The sequence below is a fragment of the Lampetra planeri genome, chromosome 8, assembly GCF_965212315.1.
Source record: "Lampetra planeri chromosome 8, kcLamPlan1.2.h2, whole genome shotgun sequence".
NCBI lineage: Eukaryota > Metazoa > Chordata > Hyperoartia > Petromyzontiformes > Petromyzontidae > Lampetra > Lampetra planeri.
In genome coordinates, this window is record NC_136114.1 from 659,400 (window position 1) to 680,910 (window position 21,511).

The 21,511-nt window shown below is 43.6% G+C and overlaps 1 protein-coding gene and 1 long non-coding RNA gene across 2 annotated transcripts; both read left to right on the forward strand.

The window, feature by feature from the left end:
- The first annotated feature begins 224 nt into the window (after nucleotides 1-224).
- Nucleotides 225-10,259, forward strand: LOC144720471 (uncharacterized). The gene is made up of 4 exons (XM_078597274.1): nucleotides 225-659; nucleotides 6,797-7,153; nucleotides 8,143-8,298; nucleotides 9,996-10,259. The coding sequence occupies exons 1-4, from the start codon at nucleotides 228-230 to the stop codon at nucleotides 10,197-10,199; spliced, it is 1,149 nt and encodes a 382-aa protein (XP_078453400.1). The 5' UTR covers nucleotides 225-227; the 3' UTR covers nucleotides 10,200-10,259.
- Nucleotides 10,260-10,643: 384 nt separating this feature from the next.
- LOC144720472 (uncharacterized) lies at nucleotides 10,644-13,864 on the forward strand. Its single transcript, XR_013585761.1, has 3 exons — nucleotides 10,644-10,782; nucleotides 11,463-11,555; nucleotides 11,935-13,864. It is a non-coding gene; the product is annotated as an uncharacterized LOC144720472 (long non-coding RNA).
- The last annotated feature ends 7,647 nt before the right edge of the window (nucleotides 13,865-21,511 follow it).

Genomic DNA, 21,511 nt, shown 5'->3' on the forward strand with positions numbered 1-21,511 from the left:
TATGACAATAACCTTTGTGGCTTCGTGAGAAGTGCCATTGGAACAGAGCAATACAGGACTGTATACGTAATATACGCAGGTGACTTTCTGTACAAATACAGGTATACAAATGCTTTAAAGTTAAATATTTACTTAACAAAATGTCATAAACAATGTGTTGTATAAACAGGCAAATATTCATTTTCTGACACCAAAACTGTGCATGTGATTTGTTTCAGTTCCGGAAAATGACCTCTCTGCCTTCGCACTCTTCCAGTTGTAGTCCAGTGGGGTCACTCTCTCCAGGAGACTCTCTCAGCGAGAGCATCACCACCCCGCTCCAAAGCATCAACACGTCCCCAGCCCACATGGCTCACGTGCCACTCCAATCCTACATCCTGCCTCCCCAGTCTCATGCCCCAGAGCCGCCACCTCAAAGACTCCTTCAGAACAGCGGTAGAACTCTTTATGGTGCCAACATGTGCGGTATGCCAGGTCAAAGCCGTTACGGTGGAAAAACGAATGCCGAGTCAACGTCTCCGCCTGTGCCTGCTGCTCTTCACGGCAGTGCTCACTTGTGGAAACCCACCAGGAGACACAAAGCTGTCGGCCAGCCGTGGTCAGCAGAAAATGCCAACAAACACGTGCTGGAAATGGGCGTCTCTTCTGGCATTGACAGAGTAAGCGCGAGCGGTAGGGTTGCTGCCTGCCTGCATCTGATCCACGCAGTTTGAGACTTGGTACCTGTGATCGTGTCACAGGAATTCGTAGCGAGATCCGGTGGAATTTTGTTGAACTTAATTATACTATACTGCACAGTTTCGATAGACATAAACTGACTGATAAATATATCTGGGTTTGGTCAACAGTGGAAAATGTGGCAACCTAGTTGAGCATCCATAAAACATAATGCTTTAATATATAAGACACTTAAGTTTAACACATAGGTTTTGTTAGCCAATATGATTTATAATGGATTTTGGTTTAGGCAACATAATGATCTGGTCAGATATGTTTGTGTTGATGGTGGAGAGTCTTAACGACGCATATTTGGCCAGATCATTTTGGGGCTAAATCTTAAAGTGGCCTAAATTAATTATGAATGAAATATTAAGTTGAAGGCTTACATTTTTCTTCAGATACTCTGCATTATTAGACCCTCCATTTGTTTTATTCCAATGTAATATACAGTATAATGTAATTTAAACTGCAACAGTCTAATTGAATGCTTGCGTAATGTTTATGTGACCAAAATTTTCATTTTGGAGACTTCGTAAATCGATTTAATTATCACACCAGGTTATCTTGGAACTTCACCCAGCGCCAGAAATAGAAATCCTTTTGACGGGAGGGGAAGGGGTGGGGGTCTCCTCCCCCACCCGACCCTGTATCACGTGTCCCCCCGTACTCAGAATCCTCAGCGTCTTTAGGCTTTTGTGCTAGCGCTGTAAAGTTTACATGAGCTTGCGCATGAGGCATTATTTTTTACTTCGTTCTTCTAGACAGGAGAGTTCTATATTTAGCTTGGGACACTTCGTGTTGTCCCAAGGGAGTGGGGCTTTTGGCCGCTACACCGCGGCTATGTCGACCAGGCGTAGCCTGCCAGCTGAAGGTATTGGCTAGGACTTGCTAGCCACCTTCACCCATCCACCCGAAAGATATTACTGCGCGTGTTGTTGTACCGAGTATGTCATGGTGTTTCGTCCAGTATTTCGATGACGTTTTGATACTAGGTGGACACCAAGCAGGCTTTGCTTCGTTCGGTTTGACTCATGGTGAACGCTTTTCATTACTTCCGTTTTTTTCTCAACGATGCAAAATGTCCTCTTTTCCCCTCTTAGTTTCCTCATGGTATGGGTGCAGTGATGGGCATGGTTTCGGAGCGAACGTTTATGACCCAGGACAAGATGGCAAAGTTGCGTTTAGGGGCGGCCAAGTCGCTGGTCGCCAACGGCGGCTCTACCAGGTCGCTCATTGTGCTTCTGGGTCACGTGGCATCCTTTGTACAGGTCATCCCCTGGGCTAGGCTTCACATGCGGGCCCTTCATTGGTGTCTGTTGGACCAGTGGGGCCCTGTAGAGGGTTTCACAGGATACTTTGTCACTCTCTCACTCGATGCTGTTCAGGACCTCCAGTAGTGGACCGAGGCAGAACATTTTTTTCTGCAGGGAAGCCTATGGGGTTCTTCAAGGAGGACGTGGTAATTGAGACCGATGCCATTTTATTTGACTAGGGAGCTATTTCTGGCAGGGTTTGAATTGTGGACCATTCACCTGACCTGAGCCTGGTTGGTTGATCATGTCACAGGCAAGGCTGTTCTTCTGCACTGTGACAATACCACCACTGTCGCAATGGTCAACAGGCAGGGATCTCCTCGACATGATGCTTTTATGTGCTAATCACTTGGCCTTTGTGATGTATGCCACGTGATACATTACAGCCTTCTCCCCTGGACCGAGCAGCACGGTATCTCTCTAAGCCTATGTTCTGGTCGGCAAGGCAAGTGTACTTCTTCTGTACGGCTGCTGATGTAAATACAGAGCGATAACTACAAAATTATACTTTTAGGTGGTCAAGCCAGATAACCGCTTCAGGAGCAGGGGACTATCATCGCTGTAATGTCTCCTTCGTATTTGTGGATCAGGAATTGCGTTGTGATACGTTGTACGGTCTCTGTTCTGGATGACCATAGCCGCACACTACTGGAGAGTTTTTAATTTTCAATTTGTGCATCAGGTACCCACATCTGCCATGGATTGTGCAGTTGATGCGGTTTAGGGTGGACCATGAGCTTTGTGGAAGATCAAACCCAGGGATCTTCTGCATTGAGTCGTTCACAAGGTGTTTGTAAGTTATTTTGAGCTCCATTCAGCTCTCAAGGTTCATCGGGGTTGAACTCGCATTGATGAAGGTTAAGCGCATGGGTCCAAAAGGGCTTGCTTGACTTCAAGCGATGATGAGGGATGTAATTGAGATCCTGATGAGTGGGAAAGTGACCGTTTTCTTCGATTCGCAGGACTTCCCAGAGGGTTGCAGGATTGTGGATGATGGGTGGAGGAGAGATGTGGTGACAGCACGGGCAGCCAGGGTGTTGGGGTCGACTTGAGACTCCAACACCTGCCTGAAATGACTGGACCCAGCCGAATGGGCCTTACATCGCCACAGTTTTGGTCGGGTTGTCACCAGGTTCGGCAAGCCATCAATGGACTAGTTCGCATCACCAGACAATGCTAAATTAACCCAATTTGCATTCTACTTCTGGCAGGCCAAGCATGTTTTGCCACAGATACACTCCCACTGGGACCTCGAATTTGGCGTCCGTGTTACCTTCGTTGTCCATACTCCCCGAGGTGCTGGAGAAGGTGGTTGGGGGCAGGGCTCCACCTGATCTTCATCGCATCCAGATTGGTCCGAATGTCCTCGATCTCATAAGGCCTAGCTCTGCTTGTTGCTCACCCTTGGCCCCTGATGAGGTGGCCCAACCTGCCCCAGCAGGGCATATGGTGCCAAGACATCCATTCAGCCTTTGGGTCTGACTGCATGGTTGTTGAGCAGCGCTGGTTCTGCCGCCTCAGCTTGGATGTTGCAGTCAAGGATCTGCTCCTAAAGCCCTGCCAGTGGCATTTCACCAGTGGTATATGCGATGCAGCCTGAGTCACGGATTTTTTGCCTCAGTTGCCAGCTTTCTGTTGGGAAATTTCCGCAAAGGGCTTCTCCAGATTAGGCTTTAAGGTCAGGTCCATTGAGAATGTCGGCCTTACATTCCAAAATCCACGACAGATTGCTTGACTCGTCAGACATTTTGACTCATCCTTTTCAATCATTTAGGTAGGAGAGACCTCCTATATGTTCTGCGGTTTCTGCCTGGAATTACATTTGGTTTAAAATTCACTTTGCGAGCCACCATGGCTTCATATGATGAATAATGTTTATTGCTGATTTTCATGTGAATCTATAAAGAAACAAATCCCTTCTTCCCCGGTGCCCTTTCATTCCCATACGCACGTCACTTTCCACAGGTGTGGAGCTTGTTCGGGATCTTTTTATCTGAAGCGTTCATCTGCTTAGCAGAAGTCCAACCATTTATTCGCTTTGTCAGCCAGGGGGCAAGTGAAGTGAACCGGCTACCAAAGAGAGCGTATTGCAGCTAGGTTTCGAGAATACATCCTTGGCTGCCTGGCATATTGTGCTTCTCATTACACTCACGGCATGACTGAGTCTTGGGCCACTAGGGCTGGGGGGCTGAGGTTCCATTGACCTGAAATGTGGAGCTCCCCCATGTCTATGCCAGGCATTATCGCTTGGACACTCTTGGTATCCCAGGAAGGTCTGTTTGGCAGCACAGTCCTTTCTGTTGTGATGGACCACTAGTATTTTGTGGGTGTTTTGGTAAAGTCACGTAGAACCTATCTACGTGACTTTAACGAAAGACTCAAAGAATATGAATTCCTGCAGTCACGAAAGCTTTCAGTCAAGATTTAGACCATGAGTAGTTAAATGTACTCCTCTGTAATTTGATTTATTACGTTGTTTACTCTTGATCCTTGGTTTTTTCCAGCACCTTCTTGTTTTCCCTTTAACATGGATTTGGGTGGCAGCCGCTGAATGAATTAAACAGGGCACCACTACCACGTTAATTCCAGTTTTAAGAAGCAGCCACCACTCTGCTCCACTTCCTTCTTGCCCTCAAAAACTAGGTCCTACGGTGGTCCTTTTTTGGTTCTTGACTCATTACTGTGGTGTCACGGGATTATGTTCTACGTGCAGGTCGCTGCGTGTCCCTGGATCTTTTTGCTTTGCTCACACATCACTGAGTATTCTACGCTAGGGGACACGTGATATAAGGCAGTGGGGCGCGGGTGGGTCCTCCACCAGTCAAATGCTTTTAGGTTTCTGGCGCTGGTTCGGGATGAAGTTCAAAGATAAAGTGGGGCTGCTGTCGCCTCTGAAACTGGCTTGATGTGAGCACAAAAGCCCTGTATCACACCGACTTGGGTTTTACTCTCAGCAACAAAAGCCACCTACAGAGGGCGATTTTAAATAATGATGATGCTCAACGTGAAACTTGAAAATTTTACATTAATGTAGAGTTTATTTGATTTGACACAATGGATAATCCCATTTAGCCAGTTGCCCAGCTATTTTACAAGGGAGGTCCTCGGTGCGTGAGCGCAGCAATAACAACAGAAACAAAAAGCAAAAACATGAAATGTTGCAGAGAACACGTTCAGGGTCCTTCACGAATAATGCACAACGAACAAACGAGGTATTTGACGGGCGTAAAACATGTAACACGCAAATAATAAAATAACCGTGCAAATATATAATATCCAGCAGGAGGTGCCAGAAAAACAGTTATGTACTGGTGTAAGGAAGCTCCCTATTTTAGTCTTAACAGTGACAGAAACAACTTGTGGTCAAAACACGGTCTGAAGAATTCAAGAGTACTAAAAATGATTTGACACCTCCGATTGTTTTCAGTGTGTAAAGTAGACTGGAATACAAATATTTTAATACAGATAACTTACATTTGTCTACACTGGTCTAGAGGTGAACACCACAGATGGTTGCCGTTGTATTTTCCAGCCAAACTGGCCTCACCATTAAAATTGTCACGGTGGTTGATTTATTAGGTTAAGAAATTTTCATTACAACAATTTACCTCTGGGTAATTTATATTTAATGTGCAAACTGTAACTATGATATAATTTAGCTACATACGTTACATCTATAACATCGTGGCATCAATATTCTCAGTGGTTTACTGTTTGAACACATTTTCTCCCCTCTTTTAAATGTAGAATTTAGAGGAATATACCGGTGAATTTGGACTTTTTAAATTAATTTCAATGCTATTGTACATATGGAAGAAAAAAAAACTCACAACCTTCACCATCAGCAACTTCTTATCACGGAACACTCCCTTTCCTGACAACACATTACCCGAAGCATAACCTAGAGATCTCCGAAGCGTTGAAGCTGCAGACTTGATAACTGGTGGTGGGTGAGGTATTCTTGATCTGTGCTGGTACCAGTTGTCCCTGAGGGTTTTATTTGAAATGGATATTCATGAACTTGATCCAATACGTGCCCCTATTGAATTTTGTTTTGAGCCTGAAAATATGTTGACGTTTTTGGAGCCACGTTTATGTTTGCATTTTTGTTTGGCTTCCCTTTGTTGCCCATACCCCGCACCTTCGATGAGCACAGTTGGCTACCCACAGTGCAAAAGAAGTTCAACATACATACATACTTATACCTGTCAACCCCTTATCAGTGCCTACTTTATTACAGACCAATTCAGACCTTATTGGTCACCCTGTGCCCTTATAAATCTCAACGTTCATCCTACAAAGTCCCATCACAAGGTAGAAATACAACCAAATAGACCAAAAACAATGTGCCCGTATTGAAATGGCTGTACGCCGTATGGACCTGAAAACTACATTTTCCTGTACAATAATACCAGCAAATCGTATGGGTTGACAGGTATGCATACTTGTTTTCTGACAATCCCACTTGTAAGAGAATCGCTGATGTCTTTCCCTTATTAAGTTTCCATTCTTTGGGTTGTAGGAAAATGTAATTTCAAGCCTGTGCATCACCCAATAATACTACGTAACTACTGCACTTTTTTTAATGTTGGGAAAATTATGGTTTTGAAATACTTTTGCTTTTCTAAAGTGATATATCAAATAAGGTCGTTTTAAATTAACGCGATCCATGCGATTCCTGTGTGGACATGACGCAGATGTAAGTTATTTGAATGTTTCTTTGCTATAATTGTATTTAATTAAAATGTTTTATTTTTTTACAGGAGAGGCCTAAAAGTGTCTCGGACACTGGAGCTATTGTAGGTTCCTCCAGAAGCAATAAGATGAGTGCGGAAGAGCAACTGGAAAGGATTAGGTTGCATCAGCAGATTGTGCAGAAGAACCGTAGAAAATCTCTGTCCACGGACCCCAGCCTTGAGGCTGAGATAAATGCTCTAAACATGTCTGTACCAAATGAGCAAGTCAGAAAAGACAGGCTTAGGATACCCAAACGGTCTGCCACCGTGGATTGGAGTGCAGGAAATCCCCCAAACCCACCAATGAGATCGGTGTCTATGGAACGGACGGCTGTCATTGGATGCAAAACTCCTCAGAGGCCAGAGTCCCTCGGTGTCCCCAAGGTGAACAACTGCATATTTTACAAACAGGGGGGGAAAGTCAAATATATTTTTGTCAATGTATGGTACTTTAATTTTCATTATCCTGAACAACTTAGGGATGTTACCACTTGTCCCGTTGTGATTTGGTGCTTTGCCATGAATTACGGTCGGCATTAAATAATAACCTTTGCATTTATATGGCGCTTTTAAATGTCTTGGCAACTCAAGGTGCCTTGCGTGTCACATTTCATGTCAAGCATTCGAAGGGCACTTGCAGTGGCATCCACCACTATTGGGCAGAAGGCGACTCAGCACCGGCCTGCAAGCGGGCATTATTCTGACAGTAGGAGGCGACGATTGTTATGTATTGAGTCATTTGCAAGTAATATTTTAAATTTGTCAAATCTGCACCATGATACTGGCACACAATGGCCTACTCTTGCAAATGATTAACTGTGAATAACCGAACTAATAATCAATATCTATTGTGATGTATATGATTACATTACCCCCACCAGCCCTGGGCTTCGCACCTGATTAGCACACAAGTGACGACATCATATTTATCCCTCTATTTAAGGCCGAAACAGGAAGATTGCTCCACAATTCTGGCTGTCGCCTGATGAGGCTGGTTGTAATTATCGGCAGAATGTCGTACTCGAATTGTAAATGCTGTTGGTTTACTCGCCAACACACCGGTGTGCTGAACTAGTAACTCATTGGCATGTTTTGTTTTACGTGACAAATCTAACTAATTGGCTGTGTCGGGTGGTGGCGGGTTTTAATGACACATTTATATATTTTACAACTAATAATGTATTCGTTCATTGAAATAGAATAACAAAAGTCATTGGTTAACGGTTTTAATGGCAACATGTTTATATGATTCAGGTTTGAACGTTAAGTACAATTACATGCACAGCTCAAAGAGACGTTATGTCATTAAAAGTAATAAGGGTGGCATGTGACGGTAGGACTGTGACATGTTTAGTGACCCTTGATGTTTGCAGGTTCGAGGAAAGCAAAGGGACGACATGGATATCAGTGCGCTGGAACAGGCAGTGAGGGCATCTGATGCCACAGCAGTCGAGACCCCTGCGCAGGAAATAGCTCGGCTGCGTGCCGAGCTGGAGGCTGCGGATTTCACCTTTCAGCATTCCGACAGCGTAAAACCCTCAGCCTGTCATTGCCAGCTCTCAACATTTTTGTGCTATTTAAACATCTCACCACGGTGGCGAGATGTTCACTACCTCACCTGGTATATAGGAGGCCGTGGGTTCGATCCCAACCCGTGATGCCTGTATGTTTTGGAGTTTGCATGTTATCTCTTTGGTTGCGTGGATTTTTCTCCGGCCCTCCGGTTTTTACCTCCACGTTTAGAAACATGCGTTTAGACTATTTGGCTGCTTTAAATTTAAACGCGATGAGCCGCTTTGTGGCTAGGTCGCTTCTGAAAAAGAGATATATACTGGTAGTAACCTCCTGGTTACACCAGCCCACAGGGGATTATTTTGTCCGTCCGTCGTGCAGGGAGGAGCTGGGTGGGGAGGGAGGGGCTGGGTGCGGAGGGTGGGGCTTGGTGGGGAGGGGAGGGTGGGGAGGGGCTGAGTGGGGAGGGTGGGGAGGGGCTGGGTGGAGAGGGTGGGGCTGGGTGGGGGGTGGGGCTGGGTGGGGAGGGGCTGCTCACCCCGTGGTGCCCTTAACACTTGGTTGGACAGCACGGCGTTCGGGGGGGGATGGACAGTTGGATGAGTGGGCATGTTTATCCTTCCCCCCACCCTCCCCGACATCATCAACCAATCGCGGCGTTGCTCGATGTTCGGTGGGGAGGGGATTGCATGAGTGGGTGTGTTTACACCCCACCTCTACCAATGGCGGCCCGCTCGGCGTTTGGGGGGGGGGAAGTTGGATGATTGGGCGTGTTTACCTTCCCCCACCCTCCCCGACATCCTCAACCAATCCTGGCCCTGCTCGGCGGTCGGTGGGGGGGGGCATGGGTGAGCTGCATTCCGATGCACGACAGACAATCCCTGGTATGCAGTATGGAACCTGTTGTTCCTACCTGTATCAACGTTTAACCTACTCACGCCGGCTTGTGCCCGCCCTCACAGTCGGGCATATTTGCGGAATACACCACGCCGCCGTTGACCCTGGCCATTAACCGAGCAACCCAACGTTACTACCAGCTCCCTCCGCAGGAATGTGTTAGTTCAGTAGGCCTTACATGGTAAAATAAAAAAAAATGTAGTTACATTTATAGTTTAAATTAAAATTGTTTAGTTGATCCAGCAGCAGCACCCTTCCATCTTGTTGCTGATCAAACCTTGCACTCTTTCATCTTTCATTTTTCCTCGACACCACTAACCTTTGTGACTAACCATAATTACATTCAGTTGTCTGTAAAACAAAAACATTGGTCATTTGCACAATGGCCCTGAACTAATACGGTCACTTTATAGTGAAAATTGCATTAATGATGAGAAAAATTATTGTTCTAAGGAGCATTTTGTGCTTTTTCCGACAGGGAAAAACAAGATACAATATTTGATGTGTCCAGTATTCCAATACTTGTGATCGTGTAAATGTCTGAGAAATCCTCTTATTACATTTTAGTCTCCACTGCCATTTGGTTTATATCCATGAAGCGTATGCTTTTTTGGCTACGTAAAAAAACATATCGAAACGTATAAACGTTTTCCATTCCAATTGCTATAATTGCCCCGATCCAGTACTCTGGAAAACTTCGATGACCAGGATTTTGGCAAGTCCTGGTTTTGTTACTTAACGTGTATGTAATATATTGCATGCACTGCATTGCTGTGCTGCAATGCATGCCCTCAGTATAACCACTCTGTGTTGGCAGCCGTGGAGTCCTGGGACGACGGAGACGCCGACGAGGGACGAGACCCCGGAACAAGATGAACCCCCGAGCACACGGGAGCTGGAGGCCCGGCAGCGCAACGTAGACAAGATAAAGTGCATGCTTGCCAAAGCCAGGCAAGCACATGCATCTACGCTCCCAAAATACGCCCACCTACAACCGTGTGTTAATTGGCTGACATTGTAACAACAAAACACTATACACTATTTTTATTTTACCAGGTAAGGCCCACTGAGCTGTATCACTCTTTTTCAGAAGCGATCTGGCCACAAATGAAAGCTCAACGAAGTTGCTTATTGCGTGGAAATGTCTAGCACACAGCAAGTCCAGTGTGATAACCATAACACCACAGCAACATCCCATATTCTTTTGAACCAAGCATCAGATATGTAATATTGGAGAAGTTAACGCTTTTAGTTGTAAAACTTCCTACGTTTATAAAGACTGTTTATTGCTGTGTGCTGTGACGAAGTGCTCGACGCACATTCCAAGCGTTTTTATATTTTACAGATGCTTCGGTGGACTGGGGCATTTGTGGCGCTTATCATTTAACGTGTGTTGATCGAATATAATAAGTATATCATATATATATGTTCACAACTAATGCCACTCCTTTGCTTTAATAGTTTGTACAATGTGACATCGCTGCCAAGTGGGAACGACGGAGGAGAGGTGGCTGTAAATTCACAGCTTTTGGAGCAGGAAAGGAAGATCACGCTGTCGTGTGCACTCGCAGCCGAGGCGTCCCGGCGCAGCAAGGCCCTCTCTGGTCAGTGGAGCCGTGCGCCCGAGTCCCAGCGATCGCAGCGATCTCAGCACCCTCACTTCCACACTCTCATTTCTGCCATCGTAATCGGCAACATTGGAGTTCATGCATCCTTCTCAAACATTTTAGTGCCTTAAATGAGCTTCATGGGCATAAAAAACCCAAATGAGCATGTGGACTATTGTAAATTGACTATTTATATTTGTGGAATAATTATATTTACGCGAAAGCCTACGTGTCAAACTATTTGTAAAAGGCTCAATAGTTTATAATAAAAAATACCAACGTATTTTTTTATATCAATAGCAACAAAATTATATGTATTTTATTCGTTCAATGTTCCCATTAATGCCATGCAAAATCACAAATCTCTGTAAACATTTTGCATATTTTGCATAATTAACGCCCTATTGCAAATGTGACGAAGTGCCAATTGGTAATCACGTAACCGACCCATGGTTCATTTGCGTCCCTAGCAAACCCTGATGTTATGGAAGGGATTATCAATCACAACACACAGCTGTAGTGTTTGGGCTGTTGCTTTTCAAATGCCAAAGAAAAATATTACAATGCACAGATCACCTTGGACGAGTGCGGTATTTAACCGTTATTTTGCGTCTTAAGTGAATGTACTGTTTTTATTAATAATTGTGTCACGCAGCATGTTATTCTTTTCCTTGTAGCCAAAATTACATCTCCTAAAAAGATGTCATCTCCATCGCCAGAGAGCCCAACCGGTGGAGGAGAGCAGTTTAGCTTCAAGTGAAGTGTCACTGGTGAGGCTCACTGTGCTTATGAGTTACACAAATGCGCGTTACCAGAACTCAATTTGTGTGTTGTCACATGCACTTCGCATTAATCTGTCCAGAGTTTGCTTGTACTGAAAATATTCCGCTGAAATCATGTAGTCCCAGGGGGCCATTGGGCTGATGGGTTTTTTGGGGATTTTTTTTTTGTGTAGAGACGGATGTATGAAGAATACGTATTGTTAAAGTAATTATAAGCAGTATTTTGGTGGCTCTCGTGAGTTTGCAAAAGCCAGGCCGAGTAATGTATACTCTACAAGATATTCCGAAATTATGTTGTGGCTTAATATAATAACAAGTGAGCACAACCGTTTTCACCTCCGATAACATTCAGTTTTTCTGCCGACAGGGGAAGGAATTCCAGAATGCCGATGGTGCCCAAGAGCAGCACAACGTGTTAAGGGATGTCACGTAACGAATTGCGAATGCATATTAACGCATGGTTTTGCCAAAATTGTAAGTTCACTAGGCCCAAATCAATCGACTATGACTGAATGATTGAGACACTTTTAAAAGTATTGACATTTTTTATTCAGTCGCTTGACGGCCTATAATTAGTTAGGGTCATCTTATTGAGGCATAATGCGTTAAATATTTGAACCACACGCAAATGTGTGTTTCATTTACCAATATCTAGAAGAGATATACATATTGAATCAGAGTAGTATAAATTAGTCGGTTAATAACTGGATTTTGAATTTGAAAATCAAGGTAATTTTTTTAAAGCTTTCCAGTTATTCCGTTAATTAAAAAAAGCATTCTAATGTTCATATTATACCAACGCATTTCCCTGATATGGAAAGTACTTGAAACCCATTTTAACAGATTCAAATCTGAATTTTAAAAAAATGTTGCTTTTGAAATAACAGATTAATGCTCATGTGTTAACTGCTGAGGGTGTCAGGGCTCCCTGACGACACGTATCTGGGTGTTGCAGTAGTATGTAGTCTCTTCGGACATTCACTTTGGTCATTAGTATTAGCATGGCCTTTACGAGCCCTAAATAGCCTTTCCCATTCCCTATGTTTATAGCCCCCTTTTTCCATGGACAACTTGACTTCATTGTATTTACATGTTTTTCTTTTTTAAAACGTGACTACATACGTTGTTGAGCGCATCTTAACATGTGGGAGCGTGTCCGGTTTTAATGTTAACATTTTTTAAGTGAACGGAAAGGACACGTCTATGAAACTTTTCCATGGAATGAGGGGAACCTTTGCTCGAAATCTCATTGCATGCCCTTGTGTAGCACATTTGAGGTTGTGCTCATTATGAGAAAATCACAATGTGTTAATGCAATTATAAAATGTATGCAAATAATATAATAAACTCATACTTCCATGATTATGCTAACATTTTGGATTTTAGTATATCTCTTAATGATGTAAAATATATTTTTATTCGAATACAGTTGTAGTCTGGAAAGTATCGTGTCACACAAGATGAGTAACTTAATGATTAACATTCGTGAAAAGTATTTTCACCGTATGAGGCAATTAAATTGATGTCTGCATAACCACGTAGCTATAACGTGCTCAGAAGTCTATTTACAAAGTATTGAACTAGTTTTTTTTAACTGTTGTACGTTAATTACCGCAAGCCATGAAACATTTTAAAGGTGCCGAAGAAATATGACTAAACAAGGATCTCGCAACACTATTAAACCGCCTCTGCGGAGAGGGTTAACCACGTAATGCAAGCGGCACGAATACGTGCGAAACATGCAATGCCCTCCAGTGGAGGCACGGGGTGATCAAACGTGAAAACACAAAAAAACCCAATGATGTGTAAGTGTAATTGCAGTAAAGTTTCACAAGCAAACCGGTATTGTAGCACAAACGGCAATTTTAGTGGACTTTTAAGAACCTTTCTCCCATTTCATGAGACGGGAATTGCGTTTAACACTTTGGGTGGTGGATGAACCTGCTTTTCGGAAGCAAAAAAAATCAAACAAATGGTTGTGGACATATCTTGACTTATTTCCCTTTCTAACCACACGTCTCCATTTCTGTCAGTGGAGGGAGGGGATCGGTCCACAAGATGTGTGGAGTTGGACATCAATTTAGTTGTTTACTCGCGCAGCAGTAGGACGAGGAGGATTGCCTGCTCAGAAATGGATTAACAAAAAACAATTTCGCGTATTTAAACTAAAAATTACAAACTGCCATTTGGCACGAGTTTTTAAAAGAGGTTGTTGTCCAGAAGACATCGTTTTTTTTACATTGGTAAATGTCTGGAACCATCATCTAAACCACTTCATATAATAAAGTTGCATTTTCCTCACATTTGTTGAATCGTACATTTATTAGCTTTACATTTGTGCAGTTTAATTACTGAGGTAAAAGCTACCAGCAGTAAAGCTAACAGTGGATAAGAGTTTATGCGCATCATAAGTTCAACATATCTGAACAATGTGAGAGCAAGGGTTACGTGGAGGTAGAACTTATTTAAGCGCACTGTTTGTGACATGCTGGAAAGAGTCGTTATTCACATCGCCATAAACATATCCATTAAGTGTCTATGGTGCGGTGCGTGAGTTGGAAAGATTGTGGGGCGTAGTTTGCTCTATGTCATACAAATTCAGCAACGTCCAAGTAATTTTCTAATTTCAATCGTGATTCCCACACAATGGCCTACTCTTTTTAGATTGACGTAGCAATGACCAGGGAGGACTGCCGGAGTCGAACCGCAAACCTCTGCAAACAAGTGGCAAACGGTGATACCACTGGGCCATATCACCGCCCCATTGTGCCACGGTAAAAAATTCTTATGGACGGTATCTTGAAGAAAAAAACCTTGTTCCATTTATAGTTGGATTCCAGCGCCCTGTTCTGCAGATAGTAGCGATACCAAGGTGGAACTACCATAAGGGCTGGATATAATCGGGTCTCAATCTGCCACATGTACACATTTGTGTATGTGAGAAACCAGTGATTTATGGAGATTGATGATGGAAACGATACTCGTTTGTCCAATTTGAACTTTTTATTTTATCAAGTAAGGCCCACAGTTCTATAAATACTTTTCAGAAGCGACCTGGCCACAAATTATAGCTCAACGAAGTGGCATATCACGTGGAAATGTATAGCAGCCAAATGCTCTAAACGCACGTTTCTAAATGTGGAGGGAAAAACTTGAGGACCCGGAGAAAAATCCACACGCACGCTTCAAATATACAGCAGGCGTCGAGGGTCGGGATCGAACCCACGACCTGCATACCAGGCGAGGGAGATGACATCTCAACATCGCGGTGCCCCTGAGATGAAGTGTTATGCCACTCTTGAGCCAAACTTAATATAATTCATCTTGCTGTGCACAGTAACGGAAGATGTGACAAGAGAACATCTGACCCTCTTGGCTCCTGGCAATAGAAGACCCAACACTGAAATTCCACAAGGGGTCGCACTTTCTCTAGTAATGAGTGCAGGGATTCCCCCTTGTTGTGCCCGTGGTTAAAATCTTGCGTGAGTTCAAACCCAGGTCCGATGGTCGTCGAGTCAACTTCTCGACACTATTGGGTGGCTAAATGACTTCCTCTTTGGAGTGACTGGCCCTCGCCCTTGTGAAGGTGGACTTTCCATCACTCGCTCAGGGCTCTTAAGCGAAGGTGGTGCAACATGCGGGGAATCGCCACCTGACTCGCACAACTGCAACAATCTGTGCCTGGGGACAGAGCGACACCGTTGTGATGGTTAACGGGAGCCGCATCGAATCACGCGGGTCAACTGCATCGCACGAAAGCAATTCAAACGGAAGTTTCCGTGACGAGAACAATGCAGATGGTTCAAGGCGGTAAGCCAGACGAGGATCTGGCCACGGAGTTATTGTTGCGTGGTGTTTAATACAGACAAGCCATCATTCATCATGTTCTAACCACTGCTGGATTAATGACCGTTCATTGCCACGTCCCGCTCCTGTTCATCCTCTCCCACGTGGATCTCAATCTGAATTCCACAAATGTCCCACGTGCACGCGTTCTACCGCTGTGCTTCTTCCGTTATTCGACGCACAAAAAGGGGAAGCGCAGATTTGCTTCAACCACGAGTCGTGGTTGATTGTGAAAATATTTCAACCTGTTAAATCCCTTGAGATGGAACATCCTAGCTTGCAACGGTGTCCAATGGCGTGATCACTAATTGCGTTTACGGTCAGCGTAATAGGCTCGTCACTTGATTAACAAAATAAAATAGGCGTACATATCCGTGCATCTCCAAATAAAAAAAAAACATAAAATAAGTGTATCTTACACAACCAATCAGACCCACGGCCTTGTGGGAGTGCATAATTTAAGCAGAAATGTTTCAAGACCAGCAAACTGTGGACTGGTTTCGACACACAGGGTCTCATCAGGCTTTGTTTTACTTGTCCTAGTGTTGACAATGCATGTTACATATCGCCACTAGATTATCTCTATACCGTATCTTAACACAGCTTTACTTTAGTGCATGGTGAGTGTTCTGCTTGAAGTGTATAGGTTCGTTTAACAAGAAAATAGCCTTTCCAGAGTATTCCCAATTCCCGATTTTACTCGGGCCCACCTTTGCGAGCTCTTGCTGTGCCTCATATCGTGGAATTATGCTGTAGTCATTCGGATTTAAAAAGGAGACAAATATAATGGGCTAACCGTCCAGCGGTAGATTAAGTGATCACAAATTCTTCAACAACGGTGTTGAAAGATTTAATTATAATAATAATGCAATTTATTACGCGCGCAAATTTTCGGACGTAACGGCCGCAACTCAGAGGCTATGGTAGACAAAATGGGCTTCATAATTGAGCCCAATGGTGATAAACCCTTGACCCATAAATTGTGGCATGTAATCTGACCTTTAGCATTCAATTACCTCGACAAAAACGAAACGAGATATTAACAAGCTTTCTCAATTGGGAGGCAGCAACTGCCTTGCTTTTACAAAATCTATTATTCTTTAAACATTTTTTGTTTTAGAAGCAACCTGGCCACAAATGATAGCTGTGGCTTATTACTTGGAAATATTATATCAGCCTAATATTCTAAACTTACAATTTTCATTCTAAATGTGAAGGGAAAAACCGGAGGACCCAGAGAAAAATCCACGCGACCACGGGGAGACAGAGAGAGACACGCAAACTCCAAATATATACAGTAGGCGTCAGGGTCGGGATCGAATCCATGACCTCCTGTATACCAGGCGATGGAGTTAACATCGCGCCACCACGGCGCCCAAATAATGTAATGACACTTCCCAGTTAAAGACTGAAGGTAACTTTTACATGAAATAGTTAATATTGATTTCATTTATGCAGGCGAATGATTATTAACAGGCTTCATTGTCAGTTTAACACGTAGGCTTTCGCGACCAATATCATTCATAATACAGGTTTTTTTTGGGTCAGATCGCATAAATATATACATGTGTCGTTAAACCCGCCAACACCCAACACAGCCAATTAGTAAGAGCTGTCACGTGAACAGAACATGCTTATTCGTCACTAGTACAGCACATCGGTGTGTTGGAGAGTACGACGTTTCGCCAGTAATTACAACTAGCTTCATCAGGCGACAGCCAGATTTGCGGAGAAGTCCACCTGTTTTATACATTGAACCAATTTTAATAAATAAAACAAATCTGGAAAAATTTACTTTAAAGAATACATGTATCCAGTATTGTATTCGAATAAGATCTTAATAGATACATTTAAAGCTAAATTGGAGTGATGAAATAAAATATGTTCACGTGAAGTGTGTGTTAAAAGTAAAATCTATCTTTTAAAAAGTGGGACTGTTTAGTGGGATTATATTTTGCCAGGGACTGGGGGGCGCGGGGGGAGTTACAGTATATGTCCGATGTAACACCAAGTCGGTGATTCGCGAGCCATTGTCCCAACACGTGTTGCGCGGGATTTGGGCACGAATAACTCGAGGCCCCGTGTGTAGCGCTGATCGCGCGTCTACACTCCGCTCGCCGCTCTTCACGTGCAGCCACGCGCATGGCCGCACACACGTGGATACTTATTTTCTTGTGTTCAGGTTTTGCTGCAGAAATGAAATCCTGAATGAATATTTGATAAAGCCAAGGTGCTAAATGTTTAACTAAACATGCCACTCACTGGTTACTTAGTGTTTTTTTGCTCGATGCATGCACAGACACGTACAGAGCCCGAATGTGAATGCTTTCGTGACAAAATATCTTTGCACAAATTAGACATCTATTGTGATTAATTGTACCCGTGAATTTTACGTAATTAATTTACTCATAGCATTTAACGGCATCTCTGTTCAACGATTTCATCTAATTAACTTCATCTAAGCATTTCATTCGTTTGCCGAAGGAAAAAAAAATGTACCACAGAGTTCCCATTTGTCAGCATGATGCACTCCTTGCCTACATCATTATCCATAATTGATTTTTTTAAACAAGGTATATGCTATGAAAACAAATTAAGTCAGGACCTCAGTATAAAACTCATTTTGTAATTAATGAAAAAATGAAGGGGCTCCTAAATAATTTCTCCCCCCTCTAGTATACTTAATATTTCATTAGAGCCAAGTAAAAAGCTTCAGAGAAGACATAGTTAAGACCTCATTAAGCCCAATCAAAAAGATCTGTCTATTGATCATTTCTTTTAGAGAAGCCTGATTGCTGATTCACTTCTATGATCTTAAGCTGATGTGTTTCAACCTACAGAGATAAAATGACCCCACTTAAATTTTCATCAAAGGAGGAAAAAAACCCAGCGTGTAATAAAAACTGCTTTGGAGGAGAAAAGTTAGCCTAATTACCGCGTAGTTTGCATAACAGCCTGCAGAGACATGCAATTTTAAACATATCTTTGACAATGGTAATGTGGGTACAAATTTACAAAGCTAATATTGCCAAATGGAAATTATTAAGGCCAGAAAACATACACTGCATCTCTACATTAACCTTCTCTTGTGAAAGTTTGAAAGAACGAATTGTTTTTAAAATGCACGCTTTGCTGTATACAGCGTTTCATATTTGCCAGACTGAAGAGACCCCGTTTTTCCAATGACTTGAATTGCAAGCACCAGGCAGATGCACGGTACTACAACATCTCACCGACAGTTGTATGAGAATCACAACAGCCTACCTTTGTACAACATAGCACACGTGTGTAATTCTATACACTACCTTGACCATGTTCGTCCATACACACCCCACTGCCACTCTGCGGAAAGTCCACAATGGATGTCCTCTGCAGACAGAGATTGTGGCCCCTGCCACGGGAATAGCCACGACTCGTCTGGGTCCTTCAATGAATATGAGGCTCCCCTCCACACTCTCTCGCTTTTGAGCAGTGAGATCATTTAGCTTTTTACATTCAGATCGGTGAGATGCAGGGTAAGCTGGGCATCTGTGCATAGTCGGATGGAAGATAGTTTAGTTTATCATATGCAAAGTACTAGGGAATAGTGGATAGAAGTGAGGTTCAGCATCCAGTCCCCCTCCTATTGATGCCCAAACAAGGTTAATTAAAATATTGACCTTGCGTGGGTACGAACTCCACAAAATCTCCACTCAGCCCTCCTAAGACGAAAAACCAAATTGAATGTCCCCATGGCTCTTTTTATTTAACGAACCAAAATTAACACGGTTTTTTTCTTCAGATGATCACTCGCTACTTTAATCACAATTCGTACACAAAAAGAACATCTCACCCTCACCGGAAACATCCCTACTGGGGGCTGAGACCTCAAGGCCTATCCAGGCAGGCAAACAAATGAGTCCACGTGTTTAATGTTACGGCAAACCGCACCGTTATAGCACCCCTCACCCCCATCACTGCAGGTATGTTTCAAGAAATTGTAAAAAAAAAAATAGCCGCACTATAAGATCTAAGTTCAAAATTAAGGGGCAAAGAAGAAGAGTAAGCCTATCCCCAAACTCGGAACTCGTCCATGGCTTCTCTTCCAGTGTGCGTTGATTTGTAAGATCTTTCATTCGAGTGTTTAAGCAGCCCTCACCCCTCCTCTAAGCCATCCTTCCCCTAGAGCGTTTAACGAGTTAAGGAAGCAAACACGTTTCATAGGCAGGGTCAAAACATAAAACGTTGATAATCGGCATTGTGCTTCCCATGCATGCCCTCTGTGTGTACCTGAATCGTTTGTACAATTGTATAATTATGGAAAAAAAATTTGATATCCAGAATGCTGAGAGATGATCATCCTCTTCTCAAATGTGTTTCAGGTGCCCTTGACAAAGCTGAGTGGTGTGACTTGCTTTTATTATCTGACCATTGGAAGCTTCGGGGAGACATTGACACATAAATTGCTGATGCATGTCAAGGCTTCATCTCCGTGTATCATGTTTGCACTGTAGAAAGCCTCTCCCCATATTTGCACTGCCTTCCGTCACATCAGCAATGACACCAAACTCTATGCAGTTATCCCTCAATCCAGCATCCTGGAAGCACTCTCCAATGATTGACAGCAGCGTGCTTGCAGTGTGGAAGACTCGTAACCTGATGATGATGTTCCTGAAAATGTCCTACCTATTTAATTGACTTTGGCATTGGTTGCTCGATAAAATATATACACACACACAATCTTTGTCAGTTGCAAAGGCTGCAAGAGTTACTTGTTGAGCACGATAGTGGATATCTGTATTGCAGGGGCGATGATTTAACAATCAATGCAAGTAGCCCACATTGCCTTTAACCACTGTGGGGTCATTGCGGATAAGGATACTGAAGCCAATCTAGCTATAAACCACAATACCTTGCTGATATCATCAAGAGGCATAAACCATCACGTGAACTCCGGTCATCCTCGCAGTGGCTTTTGACTCGCCATCGAACAAAGACGGTCACTGCATCGCGCGCTTTCAGATGCGCTTCTGCGGCGGTCTGGAACACTCTAGCTTCCGATATTAGGAAGCCACTGGAGCTATGCACGTTTACATCTGAATTGAAAACGCATTGCTTTAGAACTGCTTTTCGTGTTTAGCTTGTTGTTCTTCCCCCACACTATCTGATTAGTACGTTTGGCTATGTACGGTGCGAAAGATGTTCAACATACCTACATACACACATACATACAAAAAGGCACAATAAGTTATTATCTGAGGCATGCTGCTCCACAGCTGCGATGTCTCAACACCTGCACAATGGATTGCTGAATTTACTTTGCACCGTACGTAGCCAAACGTGCTAATCAGATGGTGCGGGGGAAGGACAACAAACTAAAAACAAAAAGCAGTTCTCAAGGAATTAGTTTTCAATTTAGATTTAAAAGTGCATCAGATGGCCGCAGAAACGCATCTGAAATATCGCGATGCAGTGCCCGTGTTTAGCCAACATCCGTGGCGAGGATGACCAATATCTTGCTTATTGACGACAACAGCAAGGTATTGTGGTTTATTCTGGATGTTCGCGTTGTTAAACTCTGTTCACCAGCACTCTTATGGATCTGGGTGGCATAAAATAGAGGCCATATTGGATTTTGCTTATCATTTACACATTATTAGAATATTTTTTATCACGAATAAAACCCCTAAAATCAATGAGACTTAACATCCCACCTCAAAAAGTATAAACATTAACAAATTGTGAAAATGGTGGTCATCTTTGATTTTTAGGTGCCACAGGTAGTGCTTGTGTAATAAAAGACTCGACCACGGTATCTGGCTTGGTGTCCTTTATTCGGGTTCGTCTGCTTTTCCCACATGGCTCTCTCTCTCTGAGACCCTCCGCTCGGCGCCGACGCTGCTGTCGCTCCCATAGCCTCTAGCAGCCTCGCTGCTGATCTCCTCGTGTCGCTCCCGTAGCCTCTAGCAGCCTCGCTGCTGATCTCCTCGTGCAGCCTCTCCGGCTGCCCTCGCCGCAGCCCCACCGCTGTTCTCTCTCCTCCGAACAGTCCCACTGCTGCCTCTTCGTGCAGCCTCCCCGGCTGCCCTCGCTGCAGCCTCACCGCTGCTCCCTGGGTT

Excerpts from the sequence above, each read along its gene's own strand:
- LOC144720471 (XM_078597274.1), top strand. The coding sequence starts at position 228 with ATGACCTCTCTGCCTTCGCACTCTTCCAGTTGTAGTCCAGTGGGGTCA. Across the intron at positions 660-6,796 it reads TCTCTTCTGGCATTGACAGA|GAGAGGCCTAAAAGTGTCTC; the intron begins GTAAGCGCGAGC and ends ATTTTTTTACAG. Across the intron at positions 7,154-8,142 it reads AGTCCCTCGGTGTCCCCAAG|GTTCGAGGAAAGCAAAGGGA; the intron begins GTGAACAACTGC and ends TGATGTTTGCAG.